Source organism: Oncorhynchus kisutch, linkage group LG14 (genome assembly GCF_002021735.2).
Source record: "Oncorhynchus kisutch isolate 150728-3 linkage group LG14, Okis_V2, whole genome shotgun sequence".
Classification (NCBI taxonomy): Eukaryota; Metazoa; Chordata; class Actinopteri; order Salmoniformes; family Salmonidae; genus Oncorhynchus; species Oncorhynchus kisutch.
In genome coordinates, this window is record NC_034187.2 from 74,288,037 (window position 1) to 74,307,903 (window position 19,867).

At 44.7% G+C, this 19,867-nt stretch overlaps 1 protein-coding gene across 2 annotated transcripts in view; it reads left to right on the top strand.

Moving 5' to 3' along the window:
* Window positions 1–19,867, top strand: part of LOC109903355 (TBC1 domain family member 5) — a 40,568-nt gene that overhangs the window by 7,522 nt on the left and 13,179 nt on the right. Inside the window, exons 2-12 of one of the 2 annotated variants that reach the window (XM_020499997.2) lie at window positions 6,042–6,101; window positions 7,004–7,125; window positions 8,963–9,014; window positions 9,161–9,269; window positions 9,350–9,439; window positions 9,563–9,637; window positions 10,385–10,452; window positions 10,595–10,697; window positions 18,283–18,371; window positions 18,486–18,536; window positions 19,111–19,180. In XM_020499997.2, coding sequence (XP_020355586.1) covers window positions 7,023–7,125; window positions 8,963–9,014; window positions 9,161–9,269; window positions 9,350–9,439; window positions 9,563–9,637; window positions 10,385–10,452; window positions 10,595–10,697; window positions 18,283–18,371; window positions 18,486–18,536; window positions 19,111–19,180 — 810 coding nt within the window. In that variant the 5' untranslated portion in view covers window positions 6,042–6,101; window positions 7,004–7,022. The remainder of the gene's footprint in view (window positions 1–6,041; window positions 6,102–7,003; window positions 7,126–8,962; window positions 9,015–9,160; window positions 9,270–9,349; window positions 9,440–9,562; window positions 9,638–10,384; window positions 10,453–10,594; window positions 10,698–18,282; window positions 18,372–18,485; window positions 18,537–19,110; window positions 19,181–19,867) is intronic. The other variant, XM_020499995.2, reaches the window with a different exon arrangement.

A 19,867-nucleotide genomic window follows, 5' to 3' on the forward strand; every position in this document is an offset into this window, starting at 1 on the left:
TTAGAAGAAATCAACTGCGGGAGCAATTATTAGGAAATGGAAGACATACAAGACCACTGATAATCTCCCTCGATCTGGGGCTCCACGCAAGATCTCACCCCGTGGGGTAAAAATGATCACATGAACGGTGAGCAAAAATCCCAGAACCACACGGGGGGACCTAGTAAATTACCTGCAGAGACCTGGGACCAGAAGTAACAAAGCCTACCATCAGTAACACACTACGCCGCCAGGGACTCAAATCCTGCAGTGCCAGACGTGTCCCCCTGCTTAAGACAGTACATGTCCAAGCCCGTCTGAAGTTTGCTAGAGAGCATTTGGATGATCCAGAAGAAGATTGGGAGAATGTCATATGGTCAGATGAAACCAAAATATAACTTTTTGGTAAAAACTCAACTCGTCGTGTTTGGAGGACAAAGAATGCTGAGTTGCATCCAAAGAACACCATACCTACTGTGAAGCATGGGGGTGGAAACATCATGCTTTGGGGCTGTTTTTCTGCAAAGGGACCAGGACGACTGATCCGTGTAAAGGAAAGAATGAATGGGGCATGTATCGTGAGAGGGCATTGAAGAATAAATGTGGCTGGGTCTTTCAGCATGACAATGATCACAAACACACCACCCGGGCAATGAAGGAGTGGCTTCGTAAGAAGAATTTCAAGGTCCTGGAGTGGCCTAGCCAGTCTCCACATCTCAACCCCATAGAAAATCTTTGGAGGGAGTTGAAAGTCCGTGTTGCCCAGCAACAGACCCAAAACATCACTGCTCTAGAGGAGATCTGCATGGGGGAATGGGCCAAAATACCAACAGTGTGTGTGAACCTTGTGAAGACTTACAGAAAATGTTTGACCTCTGTCATTGCCAGCAAAGGGTATATAACAAAGTATTGAGAAACTTTTGTTATTGACCCAATACTTATTTTCTGCCATAATTTGCAAATTCATAAATCCTACAATGTGAATTTCTGGATTTTTTTTCCCCTCATTTTGTCTGTCATAGTTGAAGTGTACCTATGATGAAAATTACAGGCCTCTCTCCTTTGTAAGTGGGAGAACTTGCACAATTGGTGGCTGACTAAATACACTGCTCAAAAAAATAAAGCGAACACTTAAACAACACAATGTAACTCCAAGTCAATCACACTTCTGTGAAATCAAACTGTCCACTTAGGAAGCAACACTGATTGACAATAAATTTCACACGCTGTTGTGCAAATGGAATAGACAACAGGTGGAAATTATAGGCAATTAGCAAGACACCCAATAAAGGAGTGGTTCTGCAGGTGATAACCACTGACCACTTCTCAGTTCCTATGCTTCCTGGCGGTGCTTTCACTCTAGTGGTAGCATGAGACGGAGTCTACAACCCACACAAGTGGTTCAGATGGTGCAGCTCATCCAGGATGGGACATCAATGCGAGCTGTGGCAAGAAGGTTTGCTGTGTCTGTCAGCGTATTGTCTAGAGCATGGAGGCGCTACCAGGAAACAGGCCAGTACATCAGGAGACGTGGAGGAGGCCGTAGGAGAGCAACAACCCAGCAGCAGGACCGCTACCTCCGCCTTTGTTCAAGGAGGAGCAGGAGGAGCACTGCCAGAGCCCTGCAAAATGACCTCCAGCAGGCCAAAATGTGCATGCGTCTGCTCAAACTGTCAGAAACAGATTCCATGAGGGTGGTATGAGGGCCTGACGTCCACAGGTGGGGGTTGAGCTTACAGCCCAACACATGCAGGACGTTTGGCATTTGCCAGAGAACACCAAGATTAGCAAATTCGCCACTGGCGCCCTGTGCTCTTAACAGATGAAAGCAGGTTCACACTGAGCACGTGACAGTCTGGAGACGCCGTGGAGAACGTTCTGCTGCCTGCAACATCCTCCCGCATGACTGGTTTGGCGGTGGGTCAGTCATGGTGTGGGGTGGCATTTCTTTGGGGGGCCGCACAGCCCTCCATGTGCTCGCCAGAGGTAGCCTGACTGCCATTAGGTACCGAGATGAGATCCTCAGACCCCTTGTGAGACCATATGCTGGTGCAGTTGGCCCTGGGTTCCTCCTAATGCTAGACCTCATGTGGCTCGAGTGTGTCAGCAGTTCCTGCAAGAGGAAGGCATTGATGCTATGGACTGGCCCGCCCGTTCCACAGACCTGAATCCAATTGAGCACATCTGGGACATCATGTCTCGCTCCATCCACCAACGCCACGTTGAACCACAGACTGTCCAGGAGTTGGCAGATTCTTTAGTCCAGGTCTGGGAGGAGATCCCTCAGGAGACCATCCGCCACCTCATCGGGAGCATGCCCAGGCGTTGTAGGGAGGTTATACAGGCACATGGAGGCCACACACACTACTGAGCCTCATTTTGACTTGTTTTAAGGACATTACGTCAAAGTTGGATCAAGCCTGTAGTGTGGTTTTCCACTTTAATTTTGAGTGTGACTCCAAATCCAGACCTCCATGGGTTGATAAATTTGATTTCCATTGATCATTTTTGTGTGATTTTGTTGTCAGCACATTCAACTATGTAAAGAAAAAAGTATTTAATAAGAATATTTAATTGTTATTTTAGTGTTCCCTTTATTTTTTTGAGCAGTGTACTTTTTTGCCCCACTGTAAATGTTGGAGTATTTTAGTAATAATATTACATTATTGTTTAGCTTTTTCTCCATCTGATTGGGTGGGTGGGCCTGTGCCTTCCCAGGCCCACCCATGCCTAGGCCCTCCCAGGCCCACACCCCTCCCCCACAGGGGGAATCTGGAGCAGATTCCATGCATGAGCAGCACAGTCAATGGGTGTGATGTGGGGGTAGGACTTCTTCACTTTAGAGCAAGCAGCCTTATGTTCGCCTTCATGGTGACTGCATTGTCTGTCACCAGTGCAAATACCTTCTGTGGTCGAAGGTCATTGACTGCCTTCAGCTCATCTGCAGTGTAGAGACCGGCGTGTCTGTTGTCCCTTGTCTGTGCTCTTGTAGAATACTGGTTGAGGGGTGGAAATGATGTAGTTAATTATTCCTTGCCCACAAACATTCGACCACCCATCAGAGATGATTGCAATAGTCTGCTTTCGCTATAATTTGTTTGATCTTCACTTGAACTCTGTTGAACTCTGCGTCCAGCAAATGAGTAGATGAGCATGTCTGGTTGGAGGGGTGTATGCTGGGCGAAGAGCATTCAGAAATCTCTTTCAATACACATTGCCTGTGAGCGTCAGGTGAACCAGTTGCATACACAGCTCGAGCAAGACATTTATCATTTCTCTGACAACGTACCTCCATTGAGTTAAAAAAAGAAGTTCTGATTCCAGGAGGACCATGAGCTGTTGCTATCTATAAGGTGTCTGATACATAATTTTCACCTCTGACAGAAGTCCCTCATCTTCTATTCGAGGTTGCTTGTGAGCGCTGAGGGAACTTTATGCACTTGGCCAGATGATTCTGCATCTTTATTTGCGTTCTTCAAATGATTTGGCACAGTATTTGCAAATGTACACAGCTTTTTCTTTTACATTAGCTGCAGTGAAATGTCTCCACACATCAGATGATGCCCATGGAATTTTCCTGTAAAGATTAGTAAAAAAAAATCTAAATACAATTCCATGTACAAATAAATAGTTAAGCAGTTAGATTAAACAACTCCTTTGTAATATAAATGTTTTAAAATTAAATATGTATGGAAACGGGTGAATTAACACTCCTCAGTTAGCAGGCTCAAGCAAGCTAAAACCCACATGGTAGCAAATACTAACTAGCAGAAATTAAGTTAGAAATCGTTTAACCTGGGATTGATCCATGAAGAGCTTACTTCTCCAGTGGCCATTGAAGGTGAGCATTTTCCCGCTGAGGTCGGGGCCCTACATTCTAGAACAGTCAGGTCAATACCCTGTGAGGACGACCAACACACACATGCGCTTCCCTGAGACTGTTTGTGCAGAGATTCTTTGGTTGTGCAAACCCAGTTTCACCAGCTGTCCGGGCAGCTTGTCTCAGACGATCCCGCAGGTGAAGAAGCTGGATGTGGAGGTCCTGGGCTGGCGTGGTTTCACGTGGTTGTGAGGCCGGTTGGATGTACTGTCATCCTCGAAAACGTTGTTGGAGGCGGCTTAGAGAAATTAACATTAAATTCTTTGACAACAGCTCTGTTGGACATTCCTGCAGTCAGCATGCCAATGGCACTCTCCCTCAACTTGAGGCATTGTGTTTCGTTACAAAACTACACATCTTAGTGTGGCCTTTTATTGTCCCCAGCATAATTTGCAGCTGTGTAATGATCATGCTCTTTAATCAGTTACTTGATACGCCACACCTGTCAGGTGGATGAATTATCTTGGGAAAGGAGAAATGCTCACTAACAGGGCTGTAAACAAATTTCTGCACAAATTGAGAGAAATAAGCTTTTTGTGCATTTGGAACATTTCTGGGATATTTTATTTCAGCTCATGAAACATGGGACCAACACTTTACCTGTTGTGTTTATATTTTTGTTCAGTGTAGTTGTTACATTTCTAAATATTGAGATTGGAACTCCCCCTTCTTTTAATAATGGTTTGGTTGGTCTCTATTGGGCCATTTGAAGATGAAGGCCGTCATCTTACATGATTAGAGGACCTTGAGATGCTGGAACTGCTGCACTGCTAGAAGCTTCTGTTACATGTTCTGATTCTTCTATAAAAATGAAATTGACATGAAACGTACACAGCCCAACGCAACGTGGCCTGACAGTGAGCAGTCAGAGTTTGAGGAACTTGACGATCAGGCACGTCTGAAGCACGTCAAACTATTTTCAGAATCCATTCTAGTTCAAAATGAGGAAACGCAACCCATTATTTACCTATTCACAGCATCTCTCTCTCTCTCTCTCTCTCTCTCTCTCTCTCTCATTGGAGATTAGTTCTAATTATTTAATGGGATAATGCCTTTTTAAAAGGGGGAGAAGAAAAACTGAAATTACTTAAAGAAGGCATTAGTCTTTGTGAAGAACAGATGTTGCCGAGGCAAACGGGAGCATGCATTATGCATATAAAATGATTTATTTTGGTAGCGTGCACGGCTGATTTATGGAAGCCCCGTTCCATGCGCCTCGTTAATGGGTTTAAGGAGATGCCTTTTGTAAAGGTGATTTCCATAATTAATAAAGGGACATACATAATGTGTGTGCTGCTGCAGTGGAAGGAGGCATGTGTTATGTATGCTAGGTCTAATGTGTGTACACACCAACACATTGATAACCTGCGAGGCCTATTCATGATAAAGAACAAACAGGAGGAGGAGTTTAACCTAAATAAGATAAACAGGGTTTATTGAGGATGTTATAAAATGTTGGTGTTTCTTTTAAATGAAAGACGTGTGGGGTTTAGGCTAATTCTGGAATGGAGATGCTCGATGGCCTATCGTATTATGCGAAACGTCATGATTTTTCTCTTTTGATACTGCAGGACTTAGTCTGATTTCCATGGCGTTGTAGTGTCTATTTGTCACATCTCCCACATAGAGCTGTCAGTCTGAACATTCCCTGGGCTATCTTTATTCCCTACTCTGCCCATGGAAGTGGTTGTTTTTGTGCACAAGTCACTATCATTTGCATACACATTTTCATGTCAATTTACATAATGTTATTTTCCACTTCTTGTTCTTGTCCAATCTGTCTTATTACAGTGTAGGCTGTCAGCAATGTTTGAAAGCCACTCAGCACACATTACAGTAGTCTAAACTCCATGCAGCAACGAAGACAGTCATCAGATCTATCAGTTCCTCCTTCACTATGGTCTTGTTGAATTCCCTTCACTAGTGTTGTGTTGAATTCCCTTCACTAGTGTTGTGTTGAATTCCCTTCACTAGTGTTGTGTTGAATTCCCTTCACTAGTGTTGTGTTGAATTCCCTTCACTAGTGTTGTGTTGAATTCCCTTCACTAGTGTTGTGTTGAATTCATTTGGTGTGATCTCCATACCCAGGGATAGAGAGAAATACAAAGACTGCTTTTTCTGTTGTTGATCTTTGATTTCTCTTCTTTTTGTCCTGAATGTCCCTCTGTGTTGTTTCTCTCAGATAAGCCTTCATCTGTCGTGAGTCTAAGCTGAGGAGAAACACATTGTTGTGACTAAGTAAGTAAGTACTGACATGGAAGACCAAGCCTAGGCCTAAAGCTTAATTGGATAAGAATATTCCCATTTTATACTGTTTTGTTCTGTTTTTAATTGCTCAACTTCCTCCCACTCTTTCTATTATCAGAAATCCTCCTGTTCTTGCTCTGGTGTGTTCAGTTACTCCATGGTATTCTTTACTGCTGCAGTCATCCATGTTTTTTCTGGGTTAAAAAGGGGCTTAGGTGGTGGTAGGTGCGGTCGGCACAATGGGCGCGGTCGGCACAGTGTAATTTTAGAACATTTATTTTGGTGTTAGCATTTTTAAACCTATTTCCTGCAATTCTCAGAATTTGTCCATGGAGCAGAGATATATTTTTGCAGTTTTAAGGTTTTGCCATTCAGCTGACAGAAGATGTAGCAGTTTTAAAGCTAATTTCCAGGGATTCTACACATGGAGCTGTGGAGCTGAGATCATTTGAAAGATAACTTCCTGCAGTTCTATGCATTTTGCACAGCTAATGCTGTGTTCTTTTGCTCAAAGGGAAACATCACATGTTTTCAACTTCATATTCATCTCCAGCACCAGCTCAACATCAACATATGTGAAAATTATAGAAACGTGCCATTTTTATTATGTTGATGTTGGGCTGGAGTTGAGAAATTGTGAAATTTCCGTTTAATAACAAAATCAATACTATTAAATCATTTTGGGAATGTTCTATTGCCTGACTGTCTAGCTTTTATTTTGATGCCTGTTAGTGCGCAAAGATGATTTTTATCATAATTCTATACTGTAGGTCTATAATCTTTGCTACATACTTTATATCTGGGTTTAGTCGTTTTAAGTTTAGTGTTTTTTTGTTTGTTTGGACTTGTTCTATGGTACACGGGTAGCTCTAACCCCTCCTGTTGTTCTCATCACAGGTTCTGTTGGGTGGGTGTCATGCAGCACCCTAACTTTGAGACTCACCACCCTCTCCAGCCAGAGGGAGAGCAGGAGATGGGTTTTGACCCGCTCCACAACTTAAACAGGAATCTCAGCCGTGGTGAGTCGACATTTACAACACATTCATTAAGGATTTATTAACATGTTATAAGTCTTATCATCTGAGGCTTAATTAAGCTATTCTGAATATGAAATGTTAATATCTAGTGATGTGGGGAAAAGTCGATACTATCTTCCAGAAGTAACTATATCGAAATGACTCCTAGTATAGATTAGTAAAATATTTACAGTACCAGTCAAGTTTGGACACACCTACTCATTCAAGGGTTTTTCTTTATTTTTACTATTTTCTACATTGTAAACTCAGGGGGAAAAAAATAAACGTCTTCTCACTGTCAACTGAACTGAGTTTATTTTCAGCAAACTTAACATGTGTAAATATTTGTATGAACATAACAAGATTCAACAACTGAGACACAACTGAACAAGTTCCACAGACATGTGACTAACAGAAATTGAATATTGTGTCCCTGAACAAAAGGGAGGGGGGGGGGCACCAGCTGCATTTAGTACTGCAGTGCATGTCCTCCTCATGGACTGCACCTGATTTGCCAGTTCTTGCTGTGAGATGTTACCCCATTCTTCCACCAAGGGGGAATGGCCCTAGCCCTTGCCCTCCGATCCAACAGGTCCCAGACGTGCTCAATGGGATTGAGATCCGGGATCTTCGCTGGCCATGGCAGAACACGGACATTCCTATCTTGCAGGAAATCACGCACAGAACAAGCAGTATTTCTGGTGGCATTGTCATGCTGGAGGTCATGTCAGCATGAGCCTGCAGGAAGGGTACCACATGAGAGAGGAGGATGTCTTCCCTGTAACGTACAGCGTTGAGATTGCCTGCAATGACAACAAGCTCAGTCCGATGATGCTGTGACAGACCATGACGGACCCTACACCTCCAAATCGATCCCGCTCTAGAGTACAGGTCTCTGTGTAACGCTCATTCCTTCAACGATAAACGTGAATCCGACCATCACCCCTGGTGAGACAAAACCACAACTTGTCAGTGAAGAGCACTTTTTGCCAGTCCTGTCTGGTCCAGCGACGGTGGGTTTGTCCCCATAGGAGACAACGTTGCCCGTGATGTCTGGTGAGGACCTGCCTTACAACAGGCCTACAAGCTTTCATTCCAGCCTCTCTCAGCCTATTGCGGACAGTCTGAGCACTGATGGAGGAATTGTGCGTTCCTGGTGTAACTCGGGCAGTTGTTGTTGCCATCCTGTACCTGTCCGTAAGGTGTGCTGTTCGGATGTACCGATATTGTGCAGGTGTTGTTACACGTGGTCTGCCACTGCGAGGACAATCAACTGACCGTCCTGTCTCCCTGTAGCACTGTCTTAGGCGTTTCACAGTACAGACATTGCAATTTATTGCCCTGGCCACATCTACAGTTCTCATGCCTCCTTGCAGCATGCCTAAGGCACGTTCACGCAGATGAGCAGGGACCCTGGGCATCTTTCTTTTGGTGGTTTCTAGAGTCAGTAGAAAGGCCTCTAGTGTCCTAAGTTTTCATAACTGTGATCTTAATTGTCTACTGTCTGTAAGCTGTTAGTGTCTTAACGACCGTTCCACAGGTGCATGTTCATTAATTGTTTATGGTTCATTGAACAATCATGGGAAACGGTGTTTAAACCCTTTACAATGAAGATCTGTGAAGTTATTTGGATTTTACGAATTATTTGAAAGACCGGGTCCTGAAAAAGGGATGTTTTTGTTGAGTTTATAAGAAAACATGCCTTCGTCAGAAAAGGGTGCATTGATCAAGTATTCAAACATCCATTATGTTGGCGCTGAGCTTCATTGTGCCACATCATTGGTGTCTATAGCGCCTTCTAGTGGCTGCATGTTTAATGCTTTTCATGTGTGTTTAACAGGAGGATCTCTGGATAGTAGCACTTTGTCTGAGTCCACTTTCCTCTCCTACAGGTAATGTGTGTAATTTATGTTTTGGTTCACGTCACAGCCAGATCTAATTCTCTGCTTATACCATATTAGATTAAATAAAATTGGAGAGGGCTGAAAACTCACTAAAACCTCTTCTCATCTCTCTCATTACCTCCCTCCCTCTAAAGGAAAGAATGGGATGACTTGTTTCTGAACAGTAATTACCTGACCAGGATCCGTCAGGCAGGCATCAACGGTCGATTGCGGAGCAGCCGATTCCGCAGTGTGTGCTGGAAGGTAAACCAGTCACAGACAAACATGGTTCTTGGGTGTCTGAAGGTAGTTCTACCATGTGAGTCATGTGTGTTGTCTTCTAGTTGTACCTGGAGGTCCTTCCTGAGGATAAGAGCCAATGGATCAACAAGACCAAGGAGTTACGATCCCAGTACGAGAAGATCAAAGAGAGAGTGAGTTGGTGTGTGTGTGTGTGTGTCATGCGTTCACCTGTGCCTGCTCGTTTGGGTGAGCATCAACTCCTACTTTTTACTCGTGTGTGTGTGCCAGTCACTGACCACCTCTCCTCCTCCCAGCACATCACCAACCCCCGTAAGGCTGCAGGCCAGCAGGACTTGGTGGTCAACAACCCACTCTCACAGGACGAGGGGGTAGGTGTAGCCTCTCTAGATACAACTCTTTTTCCAGAACCGTGGGAATGTCAACATCTAAATAACTCTATCACAGGACTAAGTGGGGTGTCCCTGTTGTAAATGCCTACTTATTATAATACCTTTAGGATTTATTATGATCTGTATACAGGTAACTGACAAAATAATGTAATGCCGGATATAAAGTAGATTGCTTCCACACAGGTGTGTTTCCTGAGTTAATGGAGCAATTAACATCCCATCATGTTTAAGGTCATAAAAATGCTGGATATTATTTAGGCTACCATGGCTATGCCCCCATAGGATGACAATGCCCCCACCCACAGGGCACAAGATGTGCCTGAATGGTTGTTGAGCATGAAAACGATGTAAGCCATATGCCGTGGTCGTCTGAGTCACCAGATCTCAACCCAATTGAACACTTAGGTTTTCCACCTCCATCAACAACATTTCTCATAGAAGAATGGTGTCATATCCCTACGATAGAGGTCCAGACACTTGTAGAATCTAGATGCATTAAAGCTGTTCTGGCTCGTGGTGCCCAGCACCCTATTAAGACACTTTCTGTTGGGGTTTCCTTTATTTTGTCATTTACCCAAATGTCCTTGTATTGTGTATTGACCCCAATGGGGAATGGGAACCGTGTACAACGTTTTATAATCAGTCTGGTCGTAGGATGCTAGGTGAATGAGTCTATGGTGTATTTCCTGGTCCATATGTCATTGTGTTCTCCTCCCTCCTGTCCAGAGCCTGTGGAACAAGTTCTTCCAGGACAACGAGTTGAGAGGGATGATCAAACAGGATGTTATGAGAACGTGAGTCTGATTTAACATTTCTTAACTGTTAACCAGACCTGTATTTAAATGTTTATCGGACTGTCATTCTCATATCTACTGTACACCTCTGAAATAAACACTCTTCTCCCCCCTCCACCCTCCCCCTCTATCCTGTCTGTAGGTTTCCTGACATGCGTTACTTCCAAGAGGAGGACGTAAGGACCAAGCTGACAGACATCTTGTTTTGTTACGCCCGAGAGAATGAACAGTTACTGTACAAACAGGTACCATTCCAGCATTAGTTAAGATTTCTAGAGGCACACAAGTGTTAGATATGCCACTAGGCATGCTAATGCACCCCATAGACTAGACAGTGTACTGTCTTCATAGTGCTACAGACGGAGAGAGGACGATGACCAGTCAGTGTTCTAACAGGAAGTGACACACGTCTAGCCACTGGGTAATGAAGTTTAATGATACCGGTCAATACTGATAACACACCTCATGCATCACCCTGAAAGAAATGGGCCTCTCTCTCTCTCTCTCTCTCTCTCTCTCTGTCTCTCTGTCTCTCTGTCTCTCTCTCTCTGCAATGGGTCACAAATCTTTCTGCTGTGATGGCACACTGTGGAATTTCACCCAGTAGGTATGGGGGTTTATCAAAATTAGGATTTATTTTCGAATTCTTGGTGGATCTGTGTAATCTGAGGGAAATATGTCTCTCTAATATGGTCATACATTGGGCAGGAGGTTTGGAAGTGCAGCTCAGTTTCCACCTCATTTTGTGGGCAGTGAGCACATAGGCAGACCTGGCTCTCAAGAGAAGACAGGCTATGTTTAGGCCAAGGTATATATAGTTTTTTTTGTGTGCTCTAGAGCAACAGTGTCTAGATGGAATTTGTGGTCCTGGCGACTGAACCTTTTTTGGAACAGCATTATTTTGGTCTTACTGAGATTAACTGTCAGGGCCCAGGTCTGACAGAATCTGTGCAGAAGTTCTAGGTGCTGCTGTAGGCCCTCCTTGGTTGGTGACAGAAGCACCAGATCATCAGTAGACATTTGACTTCGGATTCTAGTAGGGTGAGGCTGGGTGCTGCAGACTTTACTAGTGCCCGCGCTAATTCGTTGAAGAGGGTGGGGCTTAAGCTGCATCCCTGTCTCACCCCATGGCCCTGTGGAAAGAAATGTGCCTGTTTCTTGCCAATTTTAACCGCACACTTGTTGTTTGTGTTCATGGATTTTATAATGTCGTATGTTTTAAACCCGACACCACTTCATCAATTTGTATAGCAGACCCTCATGCCAAATTGAGTCGAAGGCTTTTTTGAAATCAACAAAGCAGGAGAAGACTTTGCCTTTTGGTTTGGTTTGTTTGGTTGTCAATTAGGGTGTGCAGGGTGAATAGCCAATTTGACATTTGCTCAGTACATTGTTTTCATTGAGGAAATGTACGAGTCTGCTGATAATGCAGAGGATTTCCCCAAGGTTACTGTTGACGCATATTCCATGGTAGTTATTGGGGTCAAATTTGTCGCCACTTTTGTGGATTGGGGTGATCAGTCCTTGGTTCCAAATATTGGGGAAGATGCCATAGTTTTAGTATAGCCAATTGGAATTTGTCTGTATATTTGATCATTTCATTAAGGATACCATGAACACCACAGGCCTTTTTGCGTTGGAGGCTTTTTACTTTGTCCTGTAACTCATTCAAGGTAATTGGAGAATCCAGTGGGTTCTGGTAGTCTTTAATAGTTGATTCTAAGATCTGTATTTGATCATGTATATGTTTTTGCTCTTTATTCTTTGTTATAGAGCCAAAAAGATTGGAGAAGTGGTTTACCCATACATCTCCATTTTGGATAGATAATTCTTAGTTTTTGTTTAGTGTTTTCCAATTTTCCCAGAAGTGGTTAGATTCTTCAATTACATTGAGCTGATTTTTGATGTGCTGTTACTTCTATTTCTGTATTGTTTTAGTGATTCACCATAGTGAATTTTCCTGGTCCCTCTGTTTTTGGTTGGACAGGTTTGAGTTTCTTATATTTTTGCATTCATCATTATTAATTTTCTATTTTAAATTTGATAGGGAAGCTGAGAGGTCAAGTATACTGTTAAGATTTTCTACTGCCAAGTTTACAGTGGAACATTTTTACCCAGGAAATTGTCTAAAAGGGATTGAATTTGTTGCCTAATTGTTTGGTAGGTTTCCAAACGTTACTCAGTTCCTTTGGCTTTGATGCCTCAATCATGAGTATTGCTCTGTTCAAGTAGACTGTGATTTTGCTGTGGTCTGATAGGGGTGTCAGTAAACTGACTTTGAACGCTCTGAGACTGGTTTGATGTCAGTGTTAACCTCTTGCGACGAGCAATCCCGTATCCGGGAGCGTAATCATAGCCTCAAACGCATTAGCATAACGCAGCGGACATAAATACCCCTAGAAACCTTTCCTATTCAAACACAAGCTTAGCCTTAACAACACTGTCATCTCAGATTTTCAAAATATGCGTTACAGCCAACGCTAGACAAGCATTTGGGTAAGTTTATCATGGCATAATGCTAGGCTCTGCTGGCAGCAGGCAGCATTTTCACGAAAATAAGAAAAGCAACCAAATTAAATAATTTACCTTTTGAAGAACGTCAGATGCTTTCACTCAGGAGACTCTCAGTTAGATAGCAAATGTTCCTTTTTTCCCCAAAAATATTTTTGTAGGTGAAATTGCTCCCGTTTCTTCATGCTTGGCTGAGAAATCGACCGGAAAATGCTACAACGCCAAACTTTTCCAAATTTGCTCCATAATATCGACAAACACTGCAAACGTTGTTTAGGATCTATCCTCAAGGTGTTAATATATCCGTCGCGGCAATTGGTTTCTCATAAGAAGCGATTGGAAAAATGGCTACCTCCAGTATTTTACGCAAGATTTTCTGTGGGAGACACCATGTGACCACTTGCTATATATGGTCCCTTACAGCCATTCTTCAATGGAAATGCCTAAAAAGACGTCACAATGCTGTGGAAAACGTAAGCTCATTCACAGCCATGAGGCGGTTTCAAAAAATGCGTCACTTCGTGGTTGGACTTTTATCTGGGTTTTGCCTGTAACATCAGTTCTGTGGCACTCACAGACAATATCTTTGCAGTTTTGGAAACGTCAGTGTTTCCTTTCCAAAGCTGTCAATTATATGCATATTCGAGCATCTTTGACTATCTTGTTTAAAACGGGAACGTTTTTCATATTTTTAATAGCGCCACCTAGTCGCAAGAAGTTAAAGTAGTAACTAAGTATAATATAAAATGGTGTGTGTGAGTGTTTTGCATGCATGAATGTGATAATGCAGTGTGTTGAAAGATGCCAAAGCAAACAACCAAAAAAGCACCAAGAAACAACAAAATCCATAAAGGTGTCTGCATGGAGAGAGTCTCCTCCATGAATGGGGAAGTGGTGTATTTATCCTGGGACACACCGGGCCCAGGTGTTTTCCCATGTAGCTGACGACCCTCCCAACTCCGCCCACCGGCATCCTAATAAGGAAACAAGAACAAAGAACATACCAGCCTCTGCCTCCCAAATTGACACAGCCTCTGCCTCCCAAATTGACACAGCCTCTGCCTCCCAAATTGACACAGCCTCTGCCTCCCAAATTGACACAGCCTCTGCCTCCCAAATTGACACAGCCTCTGCCAACCTCCCCAGACCTCAGCAACTTTTGTGCATAGGAAGCAATGTTTAAGAGGAAAGAAGAACACAAGACCAGGAGGGAACAGACAGGAAAGATGGAACATGACAACCCCAAACAATGGTCAGTCACGTAAAGATTTAGGAACATGGCACGAAAGACAACAGCTACAAACTCAAATGAAAAGAACATCAGGGTCCTTCTTAATTTTTACATCAACTTCCAACGATTCATGGTCACTTCCCCACTTCCCAACTTCACTAATTTCAATCATTCAACCTTGTAGTGTTCAGCGATCTTCAACAGCTGTTCTTTAGTACATAATTCTAACAGTTCTTCTGATGGAAAGCGAATGATCTTGCCTACATGAGACACCATAGTCATAAGAGAATAATCTTGCTCAACCCCTCTGCTGAGCACATCAGACCAGAACCAGAGAAATGACAATCACCCTGAGCACCACAGAAGAGATGAGATACGGAGCTTCCCCAAAACCTACAATAACGCAACCCTAGTCTTCGTGCGGATTTGCGGTGGGTATTTACACACTGTAGCCCGCTGGCAAGGAAATAGAACTCCCCAGCATGCTGGCAAATTCCACCAAGCCACGGATGTGCCCCCGAGACAATTGTTCAGTCCAGGCACCACACAAAAATAAAACATTTATCCACGCCCAACATATTTAAAAAATGAAACAAGTCTAAGCCTATCAGGGGAAAAAGGCTATAGCTCCAGGTAGCAAGTTCCACTACCCTACCCAAATCTCCCACCGAGGTACACAGCCAATTTACTGGGACCGATGTCCCAACAGCAAGTAGAACAAGAGTTTCCAGGCTGGGCAGGTCCATTATACTCCAACGCAGCAAACAAACCAAAACAACAAAGGCAACCAATACTGGGCTTATCAAACTCAAACAAAATATGCAAACCAAACATGTACAAAATGTAACATTACCTCCACGTTCTCCCAAACCAATACGTTCAAAGATCCCGGATAGGCTCCCACGTAACAAAGAGACAACATGGAGATGAGGAGTAACAAAACATATTTATTAAATAAAGTAAACAAAGTACAATATACAATGGTGTGTGTGTAATCAGTAGTGTAAGTGAGTGTTTTGCATGCATGAATGTGATAATGCAGGGTGTTGAAAGGTGCCAAAGCAAACAACCAAAAGGCCACCAAGATACACAACAAAATCTGTAAAGGTGTCTGCATGGAGAGAGTCTCCTCCATGAATGTGGAAGTGGGGTATTTATCCTGGGAGACACCGGGCCCAGGTGTTTCCCATGTAGCTGACGACCCTCCCAACTCCGCCCACCGGCATCCTAATAAGGAAACAAGAACAAAGAGCGAATACGGCAGACAGAGTATATATATATATATATATATATATTACCCAGCGTGCGACAGAGCTGCAGGAGTTGTGAACTGTTTTTGTTGGCTATGTTGTCATAGTTGTGCCTAGGGGGGCATATGTGGGAGGGAATGCTGTCACCTGCAGGCAGGTGTTTGTCCCCCTGTGTGCTGAGGGTGTCAGGTTCTTGTCCAGTTCTGGCATTTAGGTCGCCACAGACTAGTACATGTCCCTGGGCCTGGAAGTGATTGATTTCCCCCTCCAGGATGGAGAAGCTGTCTTCATTAAAGTATGGGGATATAGGTAGCACACAGGATGCATTTTTCTCTGTTAAGATAATTTCCTTTTGAATTTCTAGCCAAATGTAAAATATTCCTGTTTTGATTAATTTAATGGAGTAAGTTAGGTCTGCTCTATACCAAATTACATACCCCCTGAGTCCCTTCCCTGTTTCACACCTGGTAGTTTGGTGGATGGGACTACCAGCTCTCTGTAACCTAGAGGGCAACCAGTGGGTCCGTCTCCTCTATACCAGGTTTCTTGCAGGATGACAATGTCTGTATTACCGATTTCTTTGGTGAAGTCCGGGTTCCTGCTCTTTAAGCCAAAGGCAGATGACCTCAGGCCTTGGATATTCCAGGATGATATAGTGAAGGATTTTTGTTCGATGAAGTGTCCAATGTTGTTGGTCGTGGTTTGGCCTCAGGCCAGTAAGTGTGAGCAGAGCCTGCTGAGCATCTGGTACATGCCATTGGGCAAGTGTAAGAGTGGGGGTTGGGCCTGTTTGCCCGCTCACTACCTGGGCGTATGTGTGACTATCATGTTGAGGCCCTCTTTGCAGGGGTGGGGTGCATGGGGTGGGCAGGAGTGGCATAGGTCTGATCTGAGGGGGCCTAAATGGGGTGTGGGCATGGTTGACGTGGGGGGGTGTTGATTGGTTGGGGTGTGGATGTGTCTGGGGGTGCTGTGGTCTGGATGTAAGTCCTCTTGGCGTGGGTCCTCTATGTGTAGGTCCAGGGGGGAGGTCCTGCAGGTCTGGGAGGGTGTCTCGCTGGTCTGGGTGGGGTGTCTAATTGATCTGTTGCTCCTGTGTGAAGTGTTGGATACGTTTGAGAGCAATGTCCTTTAGAGTCCGGGCAAAGGTGGACACTGCTGCCTTGTTTGTAGAGGTGGACCTGGTCATAGAGGCTGTTCAAGTCCAGGGTGGAGTGGTGGGCCAGGAAAACATTTGGTTTTGAGGCACAGTCACGGGAAATACTTGCATTTACCTGCTGTATTGTGGCAGGGTGGAAGTCTTTTCGTGGTAGCAGGGTGGAGATAACCACTTGTGCGTTGGGGAAAGTAAAAGAAGCCTTTTTAATCACTCCCTTCAGTTTTGTGGCCACCCTTTCCTGCTGTGCTCTCAGGTTGTTTGTGCCTGTGTGTATTATTATGTGGCTAGGTGAACCTAGTTGGTCCTCAGACAGAAGGTCTAGGGCGCGCTGGGTGTTTGGACACACTGTTTGGGGAAAAAGGTTTTTTCTTCTATATATTTCCCATTTGAGTCCATAAGGAGTACAATCTGTGTCTTGTGTTTGTCCTCAGTGAGTGTGGGGGGGTTGTCAGAAGGGCTATCGGGGGGTGCTCAGAGGGGGTGAGAGCCGCTAGGATTGGTTCTTCATTTGTCTGTTCTGCTGTGATGTCGACTCTATGGTCAGGGTCTGGTATGGACTGTTCTGCTGTGGTGTCGAGACTTTTGTCAGGTGCTGAGGTGGGCTGTTCTGCTGGCTTCTCTGTGGGGGTGGCCCCCTCTCTAGTGGGTTGTTCTTTGTCACACGCCATCCCCCTCAACCTCTCCTCCAGCAGTCTGATCGTCTCTCTCGCGCGCTGTCTCTCTCGCGCGCTGTCTCTCTCGCGCGCTGTCTCTCTCGCGCGCTGTCTCTCTCGCGCGCTGTCTCTCTCGCGCGCTGTCTCTCTCGCGCGCTGTCTCTCTCGCGCGCTGTCTCTCTCGCGCGCTGTCTCTCTCGCGCGCTGTCTCTCTCGCGCGCTGTCTCTCTCGCTCGCTGTCTCTCTCGCGCGCTGTCTCTCTCGCGCGCTGTCTCTCTCGCGCGCTGTCTCTCTCGCGCGCTGTCTCTCTCGCGCGTTGTCTCTCTCGCGCGCTGTCTCAATACAGAACACACCTCATGCATCACGCTGAGAGAAACGGGCCATTTGCTCTCTCTCACGCTCTTTCTCACGCTGTCTCTCTCACGCAGGTCTCTCGCTCTCTCACGCAGGTCTCTCGCTCTCTCACGCAGGTCTCTCGCTCTCTCACGCAGGTCTCTCGCTCTCTCACGCAGGTCTCTCGCTCTCTCACGCAGGTCTCTCGCTCTCTCACGCAGGTCTCTCGCTCTCTCACGCAGGTCTCTCGCTCTCTCACGCAGGTCTCTCGCTCTCTCACGCAGGTCTCTCGCTCTCTCACGCAGGTCTCTCGCTCTCTCACGCAGGTCTCTCGCTCTCTCACGCAGGTCTCTCGCTCTCTCACGCAGGTCTCTCGCTCTCTCACGCAGGTCTCTCGCTCTCTCACGCAGGTCTCTCGCTCTCTCACGCAGGTCTCTCGCTCTCTCACGCAGGTCTCTCGCTCTCTCACGCAGGTCTCTCGCTCTCTCACGCAGGTCTCTCGCTCTCTCACGCAGGTCTCTCGCTCTCTCACGCAGGTCTCTCGCTCTCTCACGCAGGTCTCTCGCTGTCTCTCGCTCTCTCACGCTGTCTCTCTCTCTCGCTCTCTCACGCTGTCTCTCTCTCTCACGCTGTCTTTCATGCGCTCTCTCACGCTCTCACACTCTCACTCTCTATCCCCCTCTCTTTCTGCAGGGAATGCATGAGTTGTTGGCTCCTATTGTGTTCGTCCTACACTGTGACCATCAGGCCTTTCAGCACGCCAGCGAGACCGCCCACCCCAGGTCAGTCACACCTGCACTCCTCCTCCACATTGACTTCCCTTCAGTTTAACCCTATCCTGTCCATTCCTCGAAATTGGTCTGTAGTGATCTAATGCTTTTGTCTTTGGTCCACAGTGAGGAGATGATGTCTCTACTGAATCCTATGTTCCAGGAGCATGATGCCTAGTGAGTTAAATATTCATTATTCTCCTACATTCATCACATCGTAGGTCAGGGATGGCCAACTGGTCTTTAGGCCCGTGAACTAATTTCAATTTTTATATAAATTTATATTTTACGAACTCAGTCAGGGTCTTAACTTACTATTGAGAGTTAGAATAGTAAAATACACTAAATTAGCCTGTCAGCTAAATGTTTTTTTATTAAATAGCTGGCCGCTTGACTAACTTACCAAACTTGAATTATGACCGGGGTGGGGTCCATTGATCATCATTTACCTCAACCCTGTGGCAAAATGTGTAGAATTGCAGCAAACTTGCTTTAAAACAGCAACATGGCAAAATGTGCAGAACTGCATGAAATGAACATAAACCCACATTTTGTTTTTTATCTTCGCTTTCACGAGGGGGGCAGCTAAAATGTTTTGTCTGCGGGGGGGCCTCATGAACAGTTCTGTTTTTTTGTGGCCCCTACCCCCATCAAAGTTGCCCATCCCTGTCCTAGGTGATGGCAATAATATGGACAAGTCAGAGAGACTTCTAACATGAGACATTCTCCTCTGTGTGTCTTTGTTGTGCAGTGCCATGTTTTCCCAGCTGATGGAGACAGCAGAACCCTGGTTCTCCAGCTTCCAGAGGGAAGTCAGAAGGGTCAGTAGTAGTAGTACTCCTGCTAATACTCTTTAGTTGTAACACTCACCAGCTATTTTTGTAAAGACCTGTCAGAAACACTCCGCCAATGGCTTAAATGAGCTCAATGGAATACATTTTCTTTACGTTGCATCTATAAGAATGCTGAAGCTTTGTAGGGGATTTAACACATTGTCTCAACACTTGTTTCACAAGAAAGATAACTTATTTTGGTGGTTGTTCCTTTTTTTGCAGAATAGAGGAAAATGATAATTTAATACAGTTGACAGATTTACAAATTGAAATGCCCTGAAATGAAAGCAACTTTCAAAAATGAACACTCAGATTATAGTGATATTATGTCTGATCTCACAAACAATGTAGAGTATTAATAGACCTGGAGCCAGGCATGTTGATTTTTCATCTGAGGGTACCCCTCTATTGATACACAACAACAGTAATTCATTTCTACATTTTATTTGACCTTTATTTAACCAAGTAGGCCAGTTGAGAACAAGTTCTCATTTACAACTGCGACTTGGCCAAGATGAAGCAAAGCAGTGCGACAAAAACAACAGAGTTACACATGGAATTAACAAACATAGTCAATAACACAATAGAAAAATCTGTATACTGTGTGTACAAATTAAGTAAGGAGGTAGTGGTGAATTAATGACAAATTAACACTGGAGTGATCGATGTGCAAGT